Consider the following 22,753-nt stretch of genomic DNA (forward strand, 5'->3'; position numbering starts at 1 on the left):
CTCATATGGTATCCTGTAAATTATGGCTGAAGGAAAACAGGCAGATTCTACGAGGGTTGCCCAGAAAGTAACGCAACACACTTTTTTTTTTTTCCTTTTTTTCCTAAGCCGAAAACAATGCTATGAATATGAAATGTTACGTATGTATTATTTGAAGTATTCTGAGTGAGTGTGCCAAGTTTCCATCACTTTCGACAGATAGTGTAGCTCCTTAAAATTTTCAAAAAGGTGTCTGTAGCTGATGTATGTTACAAGCAATGTACCATCATTGAATTTCTTGCTGCAGAAAAAGGAACTGTGGGGAATATTCACAAACACTTGTGCAAAGTCTATGGAGCATCTGCTGTCAACAGAAATACAGTTAGTTGCTGGGCACAGAGGATGAGGTCATCAGAAGGCAGTTCGATAGAGCTCCACAATTTGCACCATTTGGGGAGACCCTCCATGGCTGTCACACCTGACAACCCTGACCCAGCCCCCTTGGACTTCCACTTGTTTGGGCAATTAAAGGATGCTATTTGTGGATGAAATTTTTGATGACAGTGAGGAGCTGATCCACACAGTGAAGCACTGGCTCAACCACCACGACAAGGATTGGTACTGACAGAGCATACACGCCCCTGTTTTGTGCTGGAGGAAGGCCACAGAATGGGATGGAGATTATGTGGAAAAATAGGATGTGTAGATAAAGTACCAGTCTTTTGTGTGTGTAATTCTCATTATGTTCAATAAAGAGCTGTTGAAGAAAAAAAAATGTGGTGCATTACTTTTTGGGAAACCCTCGTATATTCCTAGATTTATGGAAAGCATCTGACAGATTCCCAGACATGAGTGTGTCTCACATACTTCTTAAGTAATAGACTCTAGTATGTTGTCATCAACAATGAATGTTCATCAGAGACAAGGGTATCGTCAGCAGTGCCCCATGGGAGTGTGATAGAACTGCTGTTATTCTTTACATACATAAATGATTTGACAGCAATCTGCGGTTGTTTGCTGATGATGCTGTGATATACAGAAAAGTGTTGAAATTTAGTGACTTAGGAGAATACAAGCTGACTCAGATAACATTTCTATTTTTGTGATGAATGGCAGCTAGCTCTAAATGTAGCAAAATGTAAGTTATTGAGTAAGAAAAACAAACCTATAATGTTTGGATACAGCATTTGTAGTTTCCTTCCTGACATAGCCACGTAGATTAAATATCTAGGCAAAACACTGCAAACTGATATGAAATGGAACAAGCACAAAAGGCTGATAGTTGGGAAGGCAATTGGTCAATGCAGTTTATTGGGAGAGTGGTTCACCTGGAAAGGAGATAACGTACAGAAGACTGGTGTGACACAATCTTGAGTACTGCTCGAGTCTTTGGGCTCTCTGTCAGGTTGGACTAAAGGATGACATCAAAGCAATTCAGAAACAATTGGCTAGATTTGTTAATGGAAGGTTCAATTAACACGCAAAATTATGGAGATGATATGTGAACTCCAGTTGGAAAACCTGGAGAGAAGGCATTCTTTTTGTGAACACTGTTGAGAAAAGGTAGGGAACTGGCATTTGAAGCTGACTGCAGAATGATTCTCCTCCCACCACCTTACATTTTGCATAAGGACCATGAAGATATGAGAGAAATTAGAGCTTGTACGGGGGGGTGGGGAAACAGTAGTTCTTCTCTTGCTCTATTTGCGAGTAAAACAAGAAAGAAATGAATAGTAGTGATACAGGGTTCTCTCTGCCATGCAACATACGGCGGCTTACGGAGTACGTATGTATGTAGATCGCTTCTCACTAGCTTACTATAAGAGAAACCACAGTATGGTTACATGCATCCATTTCATTATCTACAACAGCCATAGGCAATTTGTACCTCCTGTAAGACAATGCACCCCCCATCAATATTAAAATGTGTTAGAGTGGTTAAAAAATGCTCCAAGAACATGAGAGTACCTCATCTGGTTCCATTAGCATCACCCGATTTAATTCGACTACATCCCATTATCCTTGTTTTGCTTTTGTCGATGTTCATCTTATATCCTCCTTTCAAGACAATGACCATTCCGTTCAACTGCTCTTCCAAGTCCTTTGCCGTCTGACAGAATTACAATGTCATTCAGAAACCTCAAAGTTTTTATTTCTTCTCCCTGTACCTTAATTACTTCTCCAAGTTTTTCTTTTGTTTCCTTTATTGCTTGTTCAATGTACAGATTGAATACTGCTTGCACAATATACATACTGAATAACATCAGGGACAGGCTACAACCCTGTCTCACTCCCTTCTCAACAGTTGCTTTCCTATCCTGCCCCTTGACTCTTTATAACTGCCATATGGTTTCTGTACAAACTGTAAATAGCTTTTCGCTCCCTGTATTTTACCTCTGCCACCTTTAGAACTTCAAAGAGTATTCCAGTCACCATTGTCAAAAACTTTCCCTCAGTCCACAAATGCTACAAATGTAGGTTTACCATTCCTTAGCCTATCTTCTTAGATAAGTCATAGGGTCAGTATTGCCTTGCATTTCTTTGGAATCCAAAATGATCTTCACCGAGGTCTGCTTCTATGAGTTTTTCCATTCTACTGTAAAGAATTTGTGTTAGTATTTTGCAACCACAACTTATTAAACTGACTGTTCAATAATTTTCACGCCTGTCAGAAACTTTTCTTTGGAATTGAAATTATTACATTCTTGTTGAAGTCTGAGGACATTTCGATGGTCTCTTACGTCTTGTGCACCAGATGGAAGAGTTTTGTTATGGCTGGCTCTCCCAAGGCTATTAGGAGTTCTGACGGAATATTGTCTACTCTCAGGCTCTTGTTTCGACCTAGATCTTTCAGAGATTTTTCAAATTATTCATCTACTTCTACTTCCCTTTCTATAGTATTGCTTTAAAGTTCATCTACCTCGAATAGACCCTGTAATACTCCTTGCAACTTTCCCTTCTTTGCTTGGGACTGGTTTATCATCTGAGCTCCTAATATTTGTACAGCTGCTTCTCTTTTCCCCAAAGGCCTCTTTAATTTTCCTGTAGGTAGTACCTATCTTTCCCCTAGTGAAATATCTTTCTAAGTCCTTACATTTGTCCTCTAGCCATTCCTGCTTAGCAATTTTCCACTTGCTTTCAATACCATTTTTTAAACATTTGAACTGCCTTTTGCCTGACTCATTTGCTGCATTTTTAATTTTCTGCTTTCTTCAAATAAATTCAATATATCTTGTGTTATCCAAGGATTCCTACTAGGCCTTGTCTTTTTATATACTTGATCCTCTGCTGCCTTCACTATTTCATCTCTGAACTAGCCATTCTTCTACTAATGTATTCCTTTCCCTGTTTTTGTCAATCGTTCCCTAATGCTCTTTCTGAAGCTCTCTACAACCTCTGCTTCCCTCAGTTTATCCAGGTTCCATCTCCTTAAATTCCTACCTTTTTGCAGTTTCTTCAGTTTTAATCTACAGTTCATAACCAATAAATTGTGGTCAGAGTCCACACCTGCCCCTGGAAATCTTTTACAATTGAAAGACTGGTTCCTAAATCTCTTGTCTTACCATTATATAATCAATCTGAAACCTTCTGATGTCTCCAGGTCTCTTCGACATATACAGCTCTCTTTCACAATTCTTAAACCAAGTGTTAGCCATGATTAAGTTACGCTCTGTGCAAAATTCTACCAGTCGGCTTCTTCTTTCATTCTTTTTCCCCATCCATATTCACCTATGATTTTTCCTTTTCCTACTATCAAATTCCAGCCCCTCATCATGATTAAATTTTCATCTCCATTAATTATCTGAATAATTTCTTTCATCTCATAATACATTTATTCATTCCCATCATCTGCGGAGCTAGATGGCATGTAAAAATTTACTACCCTGGTCAGTGTGGGCTTCGTGTCTACCTTGGCTACGATAATGCGTTCACCATGGTGTTCATAGTAGCTTACCTGCATTCCTATTTTCTCATTCATTATTAAACCTACTATTGCATTACCCCCATTTGTTTTTGTATTTGTATCCCTGTATTAACCTGACCAGAAGTCCTGTTCCTCCTGCCACCGAACTTCACTAATTACCACTTTATCTAACTTCAATCTATCCATTTCCCTTCCTGAATTTTCTAACCAACCTCCCCATTTACAGGATCTAACATTCCACACTCTGATCCATAGAATACCAGTTTTGTTACTCCTAATGACAACACCCTCCTGAGTAGTCCCCACCCAAAGATTCGAATGAGGTATTTTTTTTATCTCTGGAATATTTTACCCATGAGGATGCCGCCATCATTTAACCACACAGTAGAGCAGCATGTCCTCAGGAAAAATTAACAGTTGTAGTTTCCCGTTGCTATCAGCCATCTGTAGTACCAGCACAAGGCCGTTTTGGTTGATGCTACAAGGCCAGATCAGTCACTCATCCAGCCCCTGCAACTACTGAAAAGGCTGCTACCCCTCTACAGGAACCACACGTTTGTATGGTCTCTCAACAGATACCCCCCCATTGTGGTTGTACCAACAGTACGGCTATCTGTATCACTGAGACATGCAACCACCCCACTGACGGCAAGGTCCATGGTTCATGGGGAGTGGGTCCTGCTATTACTACAGTATCAAACTGGTTAAACGGCAGCTGCAGCACACATAGTATAAATAGCCTTCAGGCCTTACACCACTGTCACACTGTGTAAATTTTGATGAAGTTCACAGCGGTCTTCTTGGTATTTTTTGGAATGGACTCAAGTTATAGAGAACTAGTAGTACGTCTTTTTATTGTAACTCTTCAGGCTTTCCCGGCGATCTAATGATATCTTGGGTTGTCGGGTGTTCTGCCGGATATCAGCATCGTACTTGCACAATATTTCGGTCACGTAGCTCGTGACCTCCATCAGGTGTGACCTGAGACTGCTCCTCTAGTGGACCTGGTCCAGTATTTATGCCTATGGCCTTCCCCCCTCCTCCAATGCTACTGACAAGGTAGTTTAATTTCAGTTTAAGATCCAGTATACTTTGCGTTAGCATAGTTTGCAGCTAATCTGGAACATCAGTGTACACATGAAAATTTTGTATAAATGTGTAGGTATGGTCCATGGTGATGGTTCTTTTTTAAGTGAGAAAACCAGCATCTCCATCACCATAGGGGTCATGCTCAATAGCTATGCAACAGCAGCAATAGATGAGTTTCTTTACCACAGGTTCTCTAAACTGATAGGGGTTCCTTCATTCAGGATCGCAAGCTGATGACACATTTCTGTAAGTGTCAGAGGCTAAAGCTAGAAGATGTCTCATTTAGGATCCTAAGATTATGTTTGCTTCAAGTTACTTTAACTTCTTAGAAGTTTCATTAGTTTGCTATAGAATGTCATGAGGAAAGCTATACTGCCAGCCAGATAGTGTCACTGTTGGGTTTATTTGGGAAGAAATTTCGATAAGACATAGCCCAAAAAATTATACTTTTCAAATACCATTATCTCACATTATTAGAGCCACAAAAAAGAGAAAATTATTCTTTTTCTTGGATTCTTTATTCAATTTCATATTTTACAAAAATACTTTTGTTGGTTGATTTGGAGGAAGTAACAAAACTGTGAGGTCATCAGTCCCATCAGATGAGGGAAAGATATGGAAGGAAATCGGCCCTGTCCTCTCAAGGGAGCCATCCCGGCATTTGCCTGAAGTGATTTAGGGAAATCACAAAAAAATCTAAATCGGGATGGCCAAACACCGGTTTGAACCATCGTCCTCCCGAATGCTAATCCAGTGTGTTAACCACTGCGCCACCTCGCTTGATAAGACTTTTGTAGAGCCTAATGCTGTAGAGATGTCTACAAAAACTAAGGAGACTATTTACCTGCTATTTTTCTGACTCTAGCTCATTTCCTACTTATCAGGACTTTTGACATTATCTTCCACAGATAGCACTAAACAACTATAGGACATAAAAATATGTAAGATTTGATTTACATCCCAGAAGAATATGGGCCCATTTTCAATGCACTTCCAGTTTGTTCTTTTCTAGAGCCTTCTGTTCTCCCATTACAAAACCAAATATAGTTTTTTAGTGGTTAGAACAAGGTCTTTCTGGTGAAAATGGTTTAAAAGTTTGCAGAAGGCTCTTTTTTGTAAAAGTGAGCCAAAAATAGCATCATGCAGGGGCATTTGGCCACCCTATATGACTAATATTTCCAAATCCAAATTAACATGACCATCCTGTGAAGAAAAAGATGGGCTATACTTTTAAATAAACCTGCCTGTTGCTCAACATTCTCTCTATGTGGTGAACAGCAATCTATTCCAATTCATACTGATGTGAGAAAACATCTGTTTATGGCGGATACAAACAGTTTCAATGGAAATAAGTTTAGTGTTCAACCCTGTCATTGCTGACTGCACCATAACAGTGCACTCATGCTTGTGGGGTCGGGACTCTCCACATGGCAGTGCGCACCAAGTTGGACACGATGCAGCACTGAGCACAGCAGCACTTGCTGCACTGTCTCTTGCTTGTCGCAGGCTCTTCTATATTTATTCTCAACAATAAGTTCTTAAAATAAATTTTACTTTGAATATTCTTTATTATTAAAGTTGATAAAACTAGATAACATTATAAAGCAGTAAATTTCCGCAAGTTTATTTGTGTGATATTTAAAAACAAGGCCAACACACAGATCCACATCTATTTGTTTACAGCAGTAATGCGATGATATTCATTTTTTGTTCCTACTGCATGACAAACTTCCGTACAGGCTGTGTTGTTTTACTGATGATACAACAGAGATCAAAAAGTGCCTTTCTCAAAGCCACAATCGATTTTCCTCATCTGACTGACAACTTCCAGATGCTATCCTTTCTTGATGGTGTGTCAAAAAAATCTGACAAATGAGGCTGAGATGAAATTTGTTGACTGAAATCATCTCCCCAATATGAACCTTGTCAATAATGTGGGAATTTAGCACACATATCTAAGGAGTGAAAAAAAGTGTTTTTTGTACCATTTCAGTGCTTTGCATACACATTCTTTTTAGATTAGATTAGATTTACTTTCATTCCAATTGATCCGTATTGAGGAGGCCCTCCAGGATGTGGAACATGTCGGAAAAACAACAATACATGACAAATATTTACAACTAAAAAAAATAAGCTAATGTACCATTCCACAGGTCCCAAGTGGAATGATCGTCATTTTTTAATGTACACTGAGAGTCATTTTACAAATACTAATGCACTGAATTTAAAATAAAAAAGTTTTTTATTTATTTATAAGGTAATAAACATGTAATACAACTACTGCAATACTTATTTACAATGAACACATTACTGCACTGAAATGGTGCAGAAGTTAGATTATACTTACACACACACACACACAAATTTTCAATGAACACATTACTGCACTGAAGCTGTGCAGAAGTTATGTTGTACTTATATACAAATCAGTTGTTTTACTAAGAAATTCATCAATGGAGTAGAAGGAGTTGGCCACCAATAAATCCTTTAGGCTTCTCTTAAACTCAATTTCATTGGTTGTTAAGCTTTTTATGGCTGCTGGCAAGTTATTGAAAATGTGTGTTACTGAATAATGCACACCTTTTTGTACAAGACTAAGTGACTTTAAATCCTTGTGAAGATGATTCTTATTTCTAGTATTGATTCCATGAATTGAGCTGTTGGTTTGAAAAAGTGATATATTTTTTATGACAAATTTCATTAAGGAATAAATATATTGGGAAGCAGTAGTTAGTATCCCTAGTTCCCTAAACAGGCTTCTGCAGGATGTTCTTGAGTTCACACCACATATAATTCTTACTGCACGTTTCTGTGCCCGGAAAACTTTAGCTTGGCTTGATGAATTACCCCAAAAAATAATCCCATATGACATTATGGAATGAAAGTAAGCATAGTATGCCAGCTATTTCATTTTTATATCCCCTATGTCTGACAAAATTCGCATTGCAAACAGAGATTTGTTAAGACACTTCAGCAGTTCTGTGGTGTGCTCCTCCCAGTTGAATTTATTATCAAGCTGTAATCCCAAGAATTTAACACTGTCCACTTCCTCTATCTTCTTGTCATCGTATGTTAGACATATAATCTTGGGACACCCCTTACAAGTTCTGAACTGCATGTAGTGTGTTTTTTCAAAGTTTAGTGACAAAGAATTGGCTAGGGAACCAGTGATTAATGTCCACAAATATTTTATTGGCTGATCTTTCTAAGACTACACTTGATTTGCTATTTATTGCAATGTTTGTATCATCGGCAAACAAAACAAACTTGGCATCTGGTAATGTTACTGATGAAAGGTCATTGATGTACACAAGAAAAAGTAATGGCCCCAAAATGGAACCTTGTGGGACCCCACATGTAATTAGTTCCCAGTTGGATGATGCCTGATAGCTTGATACATGTCTCTTTCCTAATAACACCCTTTGTTTCCTGCCAGAGATATAAGATTTGAACCATTTTGCAGCATTTCCTGTTACACTACAATATTCTAGTTTACTTAAAAGGATATTGTGATTTACACAGTCAAATGCCTTTGACAGATCACAAAATATACCAGTTGCCTGCAATTTTTTGTCTAATGAATTAAGCACATTTTCACTGTAAGTGTAGATAGCCTTCTCAATATCAGAACCTTTTAGAAATCCAAACTGTGACTTTGACAGTATGTTATTTGAGATAAGATGGTTATAAAGACGACTGTACATTACTTTTTCGAAAATTTTTGAGAATGCTGGCAACAGTGAAATTGGACGGAAATTTGATGCTATTTCTTTATCTCCCTTCTTAAACAGTGGCTTAACTTCAGCATATTTCAGCCATTCAGGAAATATTCCACTGATAAACGACTGGTTACACAGATAGCTTAATATGTTACTTAGCTCAGAATCACATTCTGTAATTAACTTTGTTGATATTTCATCATACCCACTAGATGTTTTTGATTTTAAAGATTTTATGATGGACATTATTTCTGTTGGGGTAGTGAGGGTCAAATTCATATTATGTCTGGTCTAAGGCAATCCATAGCAGCATCTACCGAACCTGACAACCCCATCTTTTCAGTAACAGTTATAAAATGTTTGTTAAAAAGTTCTGCAACACTATACACATCTGTCACCAATGTATCATTTATTCTTAATGCTATTTGTTCCTCTTCATGTCTGGTTCTACCGGTCTCCTCCTTCACTATATCCCATATTGTCCTTATTTTGTTATCTGATATGACTATCTTTTCCTTGTAAATATATTTGCTTTGACATCCGTATTACAGTCTTTAATATTTTGCAGTATTTCTTATAATGTGCTATAGCATCAACATTGGAAATGTTTCGGATTGCCAGATACAGTTTTCTTTTTGTTTTACAAGATACCCCTATTCCTTGAGTAATCCATGGCTTCTTTGTAGACTTTGCTCTAACCTTGGTAAGTTTTGGGGGAAAGCAGTGTTCGAATAAGGTAAGCACTTTATTAGCAAAAATGTTATATTTTTCACATTCATGCCATGAGCACTGTAAACATCAGTCCAGTGAATGTCTCTGAGGAGTGTCCTAAAATAATCAATTTTTGGCTTACTGATTACCCTCTTGAGCTCAGATTTAACAGATTTTATATCCTGTTCAGTATTAACATTTAACAGAAGGAACTGCATGTCATGGTCTGAGAGGCCATTTACTATTGGTTTTGTAATATAATTTTGTTCATTGGACTTTTCTATAAAGATATTATCAATGGCTGTTTGTGAGCAAGTGGCTATCCTAGTGGGGAACTTTACTGTGGGAATTAAGTTGAATGATAGTGTTACTAACTCAAATAAGTTCTTATTGGGAGAGTCTTTAAGGAAATCTACATTGAAATCACCAGCAACCACTATTTCTTTGTTTTCGATTGTTAAATGGCCCAGTACAGCTTCAAGGTGGTTTACAAACAGATTAAAGTTACCTGCAGGTGCTCGATATACACTTAATATTATGAAGGATTTTTTGTGAAAATCTAATTCTGTCGCACATGCTTCCATATGCTGTTCTAGGCAAAATTTATGAATGTCTATGTTCTTAAATTTATGACAGTTCCTGATGAATGTGGCAACTCCTCCTTTCTCCATTTCTGATCTACAAAAGGGAGATGCTAACCTAAACCCTGTAACACTTAAAAGTTCTATACCAGTGGTCACATGATGTTCAGAGAGGCAGATTATGTCAGCTGGTTTTGAAGACTCTAATTCATCTATGCAGATAGTTAATTCATTAATTTTATTTCTCAGTCCTCGAATATTTTGATGCAATAAAGATAGCTGACATTTCAGATTGACTGAATTAAAATTGGGTGGAGTTAAAATATCTGCTGACAATTGAAAATTCTTAACCAATGGCTGTTTATGCTGATGTAATAAGCTGGAATTATGTTTTTTGATTTCTTTCTCAAACTGAAGGTTTGTCTCAGTTCTAACCTCTCTTAAAATTTGCTTTCTTTCTGTCCTCCCTACCCTAAAAAAGGGTCTTTTCTGAATCCTATAACCACTGGTATTTTACCACTCATGACAGTGCCTCCCCCCTGTAACTTTCCTGCTATTTCCCCAGCCAATTTACCCTTCCCCTTCCTGTTGAGGTGAAGGCCATGCCTAGTATAATCCCACCTACTGAGAGAATCAACATGAACCACACCAATGTGTGACCCCGCACCCGACATGAGCAGCCGTTCCAGCTCCAAATTAACTCTCTTGACAGAAGAGTTCAAATGAGGTCGGTCATGGCGCCCAAGAACAGATACAAACTCAACACTAGTATGCTTCGCTGCTGATGCAATCTTCGCCAGGTCACACTCTATACTGTACCCAGGATCTCTGTCAATACTGTTACCTGCCCCACCCACTATAACCACGGTGTCTTCCTTAGTGAAATCTTTGCAAAGTGATCCTAAATCCTCTGTCACCTGCTCCAGACCAGCACTAGGTTTAAAAAAATTGGTGACCTGGTATTCTGATCCTAGTTCATCCTGCAAAAGTTGGCCAACACCTCTTCCATGGGAACTACCTAACAACAACACTTTCTTTCTCTTTACTGATTTCCCTACATTCTTACTTTTCAATTTGCTGCTGAAAGTTTGTTGTGCCCTGTCTACACCTGCAACTGCTTGAGGCTCACCAGCTTCTAACTGAAGCAACAGGTCAAATCTATTTTCCACATTCACCATAAAGCTGTCACACAAAGTTCTAGGCCTGTTCCTCCTGTTGCCTGTTGCCACTTCCCGCCTCTCTTTACCCTTCTCCCTCCTTAACCTGTCAAGATCTCCCCTGGCCTTTTCTAACTCAGCCTGAAGGACGGCAATTTTCCCCTCCTGTTCTATTATCTTCCTACCTCTATTACAAATCCTACAAAACCACTGATGAGTCTCATTTACTTCCGCTATTTCCATGCCACTACAGTCACCCACATGGAAAAAACTACAGCACCCATCACACCAAAGCCCCGACCTAACAATTCTACGGCAAGTCAGGCACTTTTCACTCATGATAAACGTAATAGTTTATTAAGAATAAGTCAGTTAAATTACAGATAACCACGAAAATATGGTTGCACAAATTTGGCCTATACGCAACTATGTGTAAACAAAAACTAAAGTGCAAAGTTTCTGAAACAACAACTTAAACTTTACGCTACTTTCCGGAAATGCTAGTTAAATAATGAAGAGGTACGCTAAGTTAAATTGCTGGAGAGAGCAAGGAACAACTAAACGAAATTCTATAGATTTGCTGCAGCAGTATTTGTGCTGTAGTATTTATCCACAGCACCCGTAGAATCATTGTAATCAAATACACATTTTGGCTGAAATTTTTTAGTATTTTACTTTTGAATACATTATGGGAGTAGCAGTGATCAATGAGTTACAAATATTTAGTATTAAAAAGAGTCATGATCACGATTTATTTATTAAGGTGACCAGTTTCGACCACTACTGTGGTCATCTCCAGACCATTGAGTAGGAACCTCTTTCTGCTGGAGAATCACTAGTAGTTCACCTTAATAAATAAATCGCGATCAAGACTGTTTTTAATAGTAAAAATTTTTGGTATTTTGTTTGGCTGTCCATTTTCACATATGATTTTACTGCAGCTCTATGATGTGTCATCAATACAAATATGTCTCTTTTGTCACGTCATTTTGAAGCCATCATAGTGTCGCCCTAAATGCCATCTCGCCTCTCTGCAGCTCAGCTCCAAGTTTGTCCAGGCAAACTTTTAACTACTGCATCTGTCCCTCTCGTGCAAGTAGGGGAAAGAGAGATGGACTTTTGTACCAATTGTCCACATTTAGTGTGTGTTTTATAGCATGCATTTATACAAATACTTGGGTGTACCAATTTAAGGGGACATGAAATGGAATGGTCACACAGGTTCAGTCATAGGTAAAACCAGTGGCAGGATTGGATTATTTTATAAGATAATGGAAAATGTAATCATATTACAAAGGAGATCACTAAGAAAACAATTTTGTGACCCATCCACAGAATTTTTTGTATCAAAGAAAAAGTCGTAGAAATGCCGACCGATCTTTGAAGACAGACATCAATCATCTAATAAAAGCTTGGTTACAAAGCTTCATGAACCAGTATTAAGGGAGGAATTTAGGAGAATACTACAGCCCCTACATATCACTCCTGTAGGAACCCTGAAGACAAGGTTAGAATAATTACAGCATGTTGTTGTTGTTGTCTTCAGTCCAGAGACTGGCTTGATGCAGCTCTCCATGCTACCCTATCCTGTGCAAGCTTCTTCATCTCCCAGTACTTACTGCAACCTACATCCTTCTGAATCTGCTTAGTGTATTCAACTCTTGGTCACTCTCTACGATTTTTACCCTTCACGCTGCCCTCCAATGCTAAATTTGTGATCCCTTGATGCCTCAGAACATGTCCTACCAACCGGTCCCTTCTTCTTGTCAGGTTGTGCCACGAACTCCTCTTCTCCCAATTCTATTCAATACCTCCTCATTAGTTATGTGATCTACCCATCTAATCTTCAGCATTCTTCTGTAGCACCACATTTCGAAAGTTTCTATTCTCTTCTTGTCCAAACTATTTATCTTCCATGTTTCAGTTCCATACATGGCTACACTCCATACAAATACTTTCAGAAACGACTTCCTGACACTTAACTCTATACTCGATGTTAACAAATTTCTCTTCTTCAGAAACACTTTCCTTGCCATTGCCAGTCTACATTTTATATCTTCTTAAGTCATTCTTCCCACATTCCAAATGTGAATGGAACATGAAGAAACTCTAAATGTGGTAAAATGGTAAGTACCCACTGCCATGCACTTCATAATAGTTTGCTAAGCATGGTGGCAGACAAAGATCATGGAAGGTTAGGAAAAAAACTGGTAGTGTTCTTTTTCAGGAAGAGAGGCAGGCACTTGCCTTGGATGGTTTAAGGAAATTATGGAAAACCTAAGTCTCACTACCTGGACAGGGATTTGAATCTGATTACTCCCAGATGCATCATCAGACAACACTGAACATATGCAACACAAAATGCTGGCACAAAACAACAAACTGTCTGAGTTTGCAATCTAATCTACTGTGGGTTCACAAGAGCATTATTAATGCTGTCACATTCATAGGTATTTGGTTCAGCAGACATTCTGTTCCTAATTTATTGTAAAGTACGTGAATGACAAGCAAAAGACAACATGAAGAGAGACAGCTGGAGACATAACTAATGTGTGCCCAAGACCAATCTGTGTTGTAAACCATCATCACAGGGACCAAGACTTGTTGCTAACATACGCTTATGTGGTGGCACTCTACCTGCATGTTAGCTGGTTCAAATCCTGGTGGTGGAAAAAATTTTCACTGCCAGTATTTGGACAACAAGAGGAGGAGACGCGGTGGTGTAAAGTTCCTGATCACCAGACTCTGCGCCAATGACCTCAACAAAACTCCAAACCTCACCATAGTGTCTCATGAAGTGAGGGCATGTGTGACACACATACATACACACACACACACACACACACACACACAGTATTACAAAAATTGTAATGGAGCATGTAACAAATAAACAGTAGGTACTTTCACTGACAGAATCCAGCAGGTTTACAGCCACTGATAAAAGTAAACTGAAGCCAACATTACTTTCACGCAAGAAAAGTATTTTGTTCAGGTCTCTATTTCTCTTAAAGATCCATCAATTGAGCTTTTTACACACAGTTATTATTTCAATCTGAGGGTGAAACTGTAGTGTACACTACGGTGCCACTACGACCCACAAATTATATTAGGGAGTACAAACAGCAGAAAACTTTTAAAAAATAAAATGAAAAACTAGATAAAGAGAAATGAATGAAAATATTTTTATAAATTGGAACTGTGAATTACTTTTTACATCATTTACTGATATAATTTGTAATAGCAAAATATAAATGCTGGAGAAAACTACTTACACTGCTTGCTGTATGGAAGGTAAGGAATAACACCAACAATGCTCTTTGCAGAGGATGTTTTGCAGGCATACGCCATGATCAACAATTCCATTATGTTATTGTTCACATCCCTGCAAACAGGGAGATACATTTTACAAAAGCAAAACTACACATCTTAGTATGCTGAAACAATAGAGGCTAAGAATGTGTTACAACTACAGCAATGTTTACACACCAAAAACAACAAGAATTAGATATTTATTACAAAGCATCAGTTTCACTACAAACCAAAAAGAAAATTTAAAGCCAGATAATAGTTACTTGGTTCCTGTCTGCAGAATGTAGATGTCTTTGCCTCGAACAGAGTCCCCAATCTCCACCATGGTCTCTCGATTAGTTTTGTGGTACACTGCACATCCTGCAGGTTTAACCCCTAGCCGGCTGAAATGGAGGGAGTATATGCATTGAGTACTTCCTGAATGCATAAAAAATATTTAAAAAATAAGGTTAAAGCATTTATTACATTTATTCACTTTTGGTGTTTTGTGCTATATGATTTCAAATATCCTTCACCATTAGTGCTAATACAATACTAATTTATATCACTCTTCTCTTTTACAGTGTATGATGAGTGCAACTGAAATAATTACACATCACAGTATGAAAATCTTCCTAATTAGCAGTGTGGACAACCCACTTCAACAGCTGGTGGTTACATCAGTCAGTCTGCTTCTTTCATTTGCAGTTGCTTACGGTCCTTCAAATCCACCCTCTTGCTAATGTGAAGATAAAGGGGTCCTTGTACATTTCACAATACTTCATCAACAAACCACGTTGACTAATACGGCAACAAGACAATCAGCAGAAAAGCATCATTTTCTCATGTGTTTGCAACAAAAGTAGAAAGATGGTGGAGATGCTCCAGACAACTTACTCTGTTAGGAACACAAGACGAAAATGGAAGTGGAGCAAATAAAATAAATAAATAAATAAATGTGAAAAGATTGTGCGGCCACACTTCACTGTCAGCAGTACCTATATGACCATTATGATAACTCAAACATACTTTGTACACTTGCTTTCATCCTGTTCACACCTCTGCATCTAAATCAGACTCTGAAAGCCATCTTAGGTGCTTGGCAGAGGGTACTTCTGGTATGATTAACTGAACCCCCTATCCCGTCCCGTTCGTGAATGGTGCATGGGAAGAATGATTGTTGGTAAGCCTATGAATTGGCTCTTAATTTCTCACATTTTCTCGCCGTGGTCATTACGCTACGTGTATGTGGGTGTAAGTAATAATATGTTGTCTGATTCGCCCCCAGACAGTGCTCTCTAAATTTCAATTCTTGCACTGACTAAATGATACTGTGACAAAATGTGCTGCTCTTTGTTGGATCTTTTCCATCTCTTCTGTCAGTCCTAGCTAATAATGGTCCCAGATTGATGAACAATACTCAAGAATCAGTCAGACAAGCGCCTCATAAGCCATTTCCTTCATGGATGAGTTACATTTCCTTAATATTCTTCCTGTGAATCTCTGTCTGCCTTTCCTACTATTTCTTTTATGTGGTCATTCCACTTACAGTCACACTGCATAGTTATTCCTAGATACTTTAGGGTAGATACCATTTCCAGCAGGTTCTCATCAATTATGTAGTCGTACAATAGTGGCTTTCTTTTCCTATGTATGCGCAATATGTTACGTTTACTTATGTTCACAATCAACTGCCAGAGCTAGCACCACTCACCAGTCCTCAGCAGGTTATTCAGCAAACTGATACCACCTTCTTGTATCACTGGTTTGTTATAGACAACTGCATCATCTGCAAACAGTCTTACAGGGCATCCAATGTTTCTACTAGATCATTTACATACATTGTAAACAATATTGTTCCTACAACACTTCCCTGAGGTACTTCTGAAATTACCTTTACAGCTACCAGACCAACATATGATGTGATTGGTTTCATCAACACACACAGGTTTATAAGACATTGGTAATCTGCTCATTCTACACATCCCCTACTGGTCTGAGGTTATAAGGCCATTTTATATAACTACAGTCAGCTCGAAGGTCTAAAAACTGGATACATTAGGCACTGGCAAAAAGCTTAGCATATAGCTCATACCGCCAGAGCCAAGTTATTGATACCAGAGTGCTTTTTCTCAAGTCTTCTGTGAAAGTCCTTCTTAATTTTTCTCGGTACAGGAACTCAAATATTATACCTCTCCATATACACAAAAATATTTCCGTTTCTGTTAGGAAAAATATCATCCTGTGTGAACTATTCACCTCGGTAGTGTTTGGCTATCTGTATTTTTCTCTGCTTGGAAGGAAAGTCGAAGTAGTTGTGACAGGAAAAATTGTTAGAAAGATGGAAAATTATTTAAACAGACTGTCTACAAGATGCTACAGCGCAGTGCTTAGTATCATGTTACTTCCCAAGTAAAAAGCTACGCAAGAGAGTATTGCCTATATGCAGGATACAAACTCTAGGGGGTTGATTGATGAGAGAATACGGAACAAAAAAGGTCTAATGAACTCATGCCTGGAAATGCATGGTTTCCACGTCAGATCATTTATTCAACCACACACTGTTGCAGAGACTGTGGTCTAATATGTGCTGTACCATGCAGCCACACTTACAGTATGTGCTGAAAATGGTATCCATGCGCCTCAACGCATGCGTGTACGCCCCGTGGCATGTTCTGTCTGACATGCTCACATCGGCTAGGCTGCATCCAAACAGTGTCAAAGGCAGCATGAATACGCTGCTCCAGTGTCTCCGTATCTGGAATGGGCTTTGAGATGGTCCCATAACCAGAAATCGCATGGATTGTGATATAGTGAATGAGAAGGCCATGCAACTGGACGCCCTCATCCAATCCACTGATCAGGGAAGGCATGATTGAGATGCATCCATTTAATGGCAACATGGCCTGGAGCACCATCATGTATCAGCCACATAACCCTTAATGGTAATTCTTCCAGAGGGGAAGGCAAAGTCACCCACAAGAAACATCAATAGTTCCAGCCTGTTAGGAGCGTGGTAGGAAAACTAGTTCTGAAGCACGGCCGCCAATTATCCTGGTCCACACATTCTAGCTGCACCGATGCTGACGATTCGCCGTCACCATACCATGAGGCTTCTGCATACTATTCCAAAGATGACTCTCATGAAAGTTGAAGACACCACTCCATGTAAAGGTGGCCTCTTTTGTGAATAGGATGGATGACAAATCCAGAATTGTGGTTGCCTGGTAAGGAAGCCAGTGACAAAACTGCTCCTGATGTGGAAAATCTGTTGCTTGTAAGCCCTGCACACCCTGTAAGTGATAAGAGTAGAAACAATTGTCACGGACAATGTTCCACCCAGTTGTCTGGCTTACCCTGTATAGGAGGGCCAACTGCCTGGTACTGACATGGTGGTGGCCTTCCATTGGAATTCTGTGTCCAGACCACTTCTCTTACTGACTCACCTTGTAGTGAACGTGATGCAGCATTGTACACAATGATTCCATATTTGAATCGAGAGCTTGCTGACATGGTGTTCACTTATGGAAAGGCAAATAGCAACAATAATCAGATTTTTCTACAAGTTCGGTGTCCGAACATTTTAGGTTCACCTTCACGATTTCCTGTTTCCTGAAATGACCCTGTCTCAGACAAATATTGAAACACTGTTACAAACACTGAATGCTGTGGTTATTGTCGGTGGTGATACGTCTCCTGATACAATCTTACTGCTTGCCGCCTGTTGCTATCTGCCTTTCCATAAGTAAACACCATGTCAGCAAGCTCTCGATTCAAATATGGAACCATTGTGTACAACATTGTATCGTGTTCACTACAAGGTGAGTCAGTAAGAGAAGTGGATTGGACACAAAATTCTAATGACTATGGCAGGAGAGCACACTAGTACATGACATATGAGGAACAGTACCACCCTCTACGAGGAAACCGTGCATACTGCAACAGTGGCTGCATAGTACAGCACATATTAGGCCGCAGTCTCTGTACCAAAGTATGATTGAATAAATGGTCTCTAGCATCGAAACTATGCATTTCCAGACATAAGTTCATTACACATTTTTTGTTCTGTATCATTTCATCAATCAATCGCTAGAGTTTGTACATGGTGGAAAAATCACCCTGTATATACAGAAGACAGTTGTACTTCATGGTGGTGGTCATAGAAAGAGTGCACTGTTTAATCACTGTCCGTGTTAGCAAGCGTTTAGAAAACTCTCCACCAAGCTTCCTTTTAGGTTTTTAAATGGTCACCCATTCTGAATTGAATTAATTTATGGCATTTAAACTCTCTCACAATACCCCTTTTATGATAAGCAAGTCAATTTACTGTGAGGTAAGAGACTCAGAAACCTAGTCAAATTTTTAAAAGTGAAATCCTAAAAATTGTCAGATTATAAATGTAATGTGTATGCAAAATGAATCTTACAATTTTTAGTGGCGCATACTTGGTTTGAACTTTCTTGACCGCTCGGAACATAGTGCCATACTTGGACACCGAAGTCCTTGCTTTTCACAGGAAACACACAACAATTGAGCTTCCTAGGCACTCGCCCCCCCCCCCCCCCCCCTGGATTAAATTCTTCCAGTATTTTTCCAACTTTATGGGACTATGAAGGCTGTAAGGAGCCATACTTTGATAACTCACTTAGAAAGAGCATATGTTTTTGAGTCCTGAATATCCATACAATTTTTACTGTTTCAAAGCAGTGCACACATCACTGCAGAGTGAAAGATTCATTCTGGAAACATATACTATGCTGTGACTAAGCCATTCTATGCAATATCATTTCTCTAGGAGCACTAGACCAGAAGTTGAAGAGAAGTAGTAGTAGAACTGGCACTGTGAGGTTAAGCTGAGAGTCTTGTCTCAACAGCTCAGTCCACGAGAGTATTGCTCAGAAAAAGCATGGGCCTGGGTACAAGACCTGTCCAACACAATAATATTATGCCTTTAAACAATGTACATCTTCTCCAAACAAAGATAAAAAATAAAGCATATAGAAAATTGTCTTGTATGCTACATTTTGTTTAAAACGTTCCAAGAAGATATCTTTCACTTGATTTTGTAAGTACTGCTGCATTGTGTACTTTAAAATAATCAGTGTCGAGCGAGGCAAACACTTTTGGAAATCAAAAAATACTACATCACCTGATTGCATTGATACATAACTTTCATGATGTCCCATCAGAAAAGTGTTTGTTGTGTTAGTTTGGTTTCATACATCTACCTCTTGCAAACCATTGTGAGTGCATGGCAGAGGGTATGTCTCATTGTACCAGTTATTAGGGTTTCTTCCCGTTCCATTCACTTATGGACTGCAGGTAAATAATTGTTTGAATGCCCCTGTGTGTGCAGTATTCTTATCTTCATGAACCTTATGTCAGAGATTTGTAGGGGGTGGTTGTATACTCTTAGAGTAATCATTTAAAGCCGGTTCTGGAACTTTGTTAATTGACTTCCTCAGGATATTTTACATCTATCTTCAAGAGCAGCTTAAGGGCATGGACCATGTCTTGAAAGCAGGATATAATGAACATAAACAAAAGCAAAATGAGGATAATGCAATGTAGTCGAATTAAACCAGGCGATGCCGAGATATTAGATTACAAAATGGGACACTTAAAGTAGTAAATGAGTTTTGCTATTTGGGGAGTAAAATAACTGAAGATGGTCGAAGTAGAGAGAATATAAAATGTATATCGGCTATGAAAAGGAATTTGTTAACATTGAGAATAGATTTAAGTGTCAGGAAGTCTTTTCTGAAAGTGTTTGTATGGAGTGCAGCCATGTATGGAAGTGAAACATGGACAATAAACAGTTTAGACAAGAAGCAGCTGAAGATTAGATGGGTAGGTCACGTAACTAATGAGGAGGTACTGAATAGAATTGGGGAGAAGAGGAATTTGTGGCACAACTTGACTAGAAGAAGGGATCAGTTGGTAGGACACATTCTGAGGCATCAAGGGATCACTCATTTAGTACTGGAGGGAAGTGTAGAGGGTAAAAATCTTAAGAGGGAGACTAAGAGATGAATACAGTATGCAATTCGGAAGGATGTAGCTTATGTAGTTATTCGGAGATGAAGAGGCTTGCATGAGACAGAGTAGCATGGAGAACTGCATCAAACCGGTCTCTGGACAGAAGACCACAATAACAACACCTTCAAGAGTCTTCCAGTTCAGTTCCTTCAGCACCTCTGTGATACTCTCCCACAGATTAAACAAACCTGTGATTATTCATGCTGCCCTTCTCTGTATACATTCAGTATCCGCTGTTAGTCCTATCTGGTGTGGGTCACATACACTTGAGCAATATTCTAGAACTGGTGGCATGATTGATTTGTAAGCAATCTCCTTTTTAGATTGATTGCACTTCCCCAGTATGTCTACCACCTGCTTTACCCACAACTGAGCCTATGTGATAACTACATTTCATATCCTTAGACAGCGTTGCATCCAGGTATTTATATGAGGTAGTCGATTCCAACAAGACTCATTGATATTATAGTCACAGGATACCATGTTTTATCACTTTATGAAGTGCAAAATTTTACATTTCTGAACATTTAAAGCAAGTTGCCAATCTCTAGACCAATTTGAAATCTTATGACCATCTGACTGAATATTCAAGCAACTTCAACAAAGAAAACTGCATCATCTGCAAAAAAGTCTGAGGTTACAATTAATATTGTCTGCAAGGTCATTAATATACAGCACAAACAGCAAGGGTACAACACAGTTCCCTGGGGCACACCCAAAGTTACTTCTACATTTGATGATGACTCTCCATTCAAGATAATATGTTGCATCCTCCCTATGAAAAGGTCCTCAATCCAGTCACAACTTTCACTTGGTACCCTAAGTGACAATAAGCATAGGTGTGGTACTGAGTCAAATGCTTTTCGGAAATTGAGAAATACAACATCCACCCTGATTGCCTTGATCTGAAGCTTTTAGTATGTTAAGAAAAGTGCAAGTTGGGTTTCACATGATCGATGTTTTCGAAATGCATACTGGCTGGCATTGACGAGGTCATTCTGTCCAGGATAACTTCATTATGTTTGAGGTCAGAATATGTTCTCAGATTCTACAACAAATCAATGCCAAAGATTTTGGATGATAATTCTGTGGATCACTTCTACTACCCCTGTTGTAAATGAGTGTGACTATGCCATTTTCCAAGAACTGGGTACGGTTTTTTTTTTCATGGGATCTATGATAGATTATGGTTAGAAGAGGGGCTAACTCCGGTGCAAATTCAGTATAGACTCTGATAGGGATTCCATTGGGTCTGCATTTTTGTTCAGTTTTAACGATTTCCGCTGTACTTCGACACCACTGACACAAACACTTATTTCATTCATCTTTTCTGTGGCACAAAAAATTAAATTGGACAAATGTTTTCTGAATCCATGCTTGTTGGCATTCTGTTTAAGATGCCTCATTACATTTGAGTTCAGAATATGATCTACGATTCTACAACAAGTGGATGTCAATAACATTGGATGGCAGTTTTGCTACCCTTCTGCTGCCCTTCTTCTAGATGGATTAGGTTAGCCTCAGTTTTCGTTCGACAGACCCAAAAATGAGATGGATCTCGTGGATGCGGAACATGTCGGTGTAATCTGTGCTTTCTTCCAACTACTGCTTATGGCCTTTTTGTCTGAGGTGCCTATGGTAGATTATAGTTGACATAAGCTCCCTATCTCTAGGCCTATGCTTGTTTTACACATATTATGCAACGGTCTTTCTTCTTTAGAACTTTCTATTAAGTGATTGAACACCATGAACTGTCTGCCCCAGTATGAACTGTTCCACTTGATTCATATCTATCAAATACATGACGGACTATACTGTTAAACCTAAGCCACAGTTCCTCCGCATGCTTCTCTCCAGAGGTAAATATTTCTATTTTCTTACTGAGATATGACACTACTGCCTCTGTATATAGTTTGATAAAAATATAAATCCTATTACATCCAATATATTTCCATAAAGAGTGGGCTAACAAACCATATGGTCTATATAGTTCTCACAGAATGCATATTTAGTAATATTTCGCAGGACATCTTGTCATGTCCACTACTTATAAAACTGTAATCTTCCCAACTAATAGTCCAATGAAGACAGTGTGATTGGGAAACTTACATGATAGTGAACTTTGGTTTTCTCTAAAGTTTTTGGCTACATCAGGAAATGAGTCTGGAAGTTGACAGAACGGTCCAATTATAAGTTTATACCCAGCCTTGATACTGAGTCGTGCCCAAACAAACTCACATGCAGTTTCTATTTCTATCTTTATGA

General features: G+C 38.7%; 1 protein-coding gene across 2 annotated transcripts in view; it reads right to left on the reverse strand.

Annotated features, from left to right (window-relative positions):
- Positions 1-22,753, reverse strand: part of LOC126162439 (phosphoribosyl pyrophosphate synthase-associated protein 2) — a 146,025-nt gene that overhangs the window by 109,255 nt on the left and 14,017 nt on the right. For both annotated transcript variants that reach the window (XM_049918950.1, XM_049918949.1), the window contains exons 3-4: positions 14,734-14,853; positions 14,434-14,543 (exon numbers count right to left, since the gene is read on the reverse strand). In XM_049918950.1, the coding sequence (XP_049774907.1) occupies positions 14,434-14,543; positions 14,734-14,853 (230 nt within the window). The remainder of the gene's footprint in view (positions 1-14,433; positions 14,544-14,733; positions 14,854-22,753) is intronic.

Source organism: Schistocerca cancellata, chromosome 2, assembly GCF_023864275.1.
Source record: "Schistocerca cancellata isolate TAMUIC-IGC-003103 chromosome 2, iqSchCanc2.1, whole genome shotgun sequence".
Taxonomy (NCBI): domain Eukaryota; kingdom Metazoa; phylum Arthropoda; class Insecta; order Orthoptera; family Acrididae; genus Schistocerca; species Schistocerca cancellata.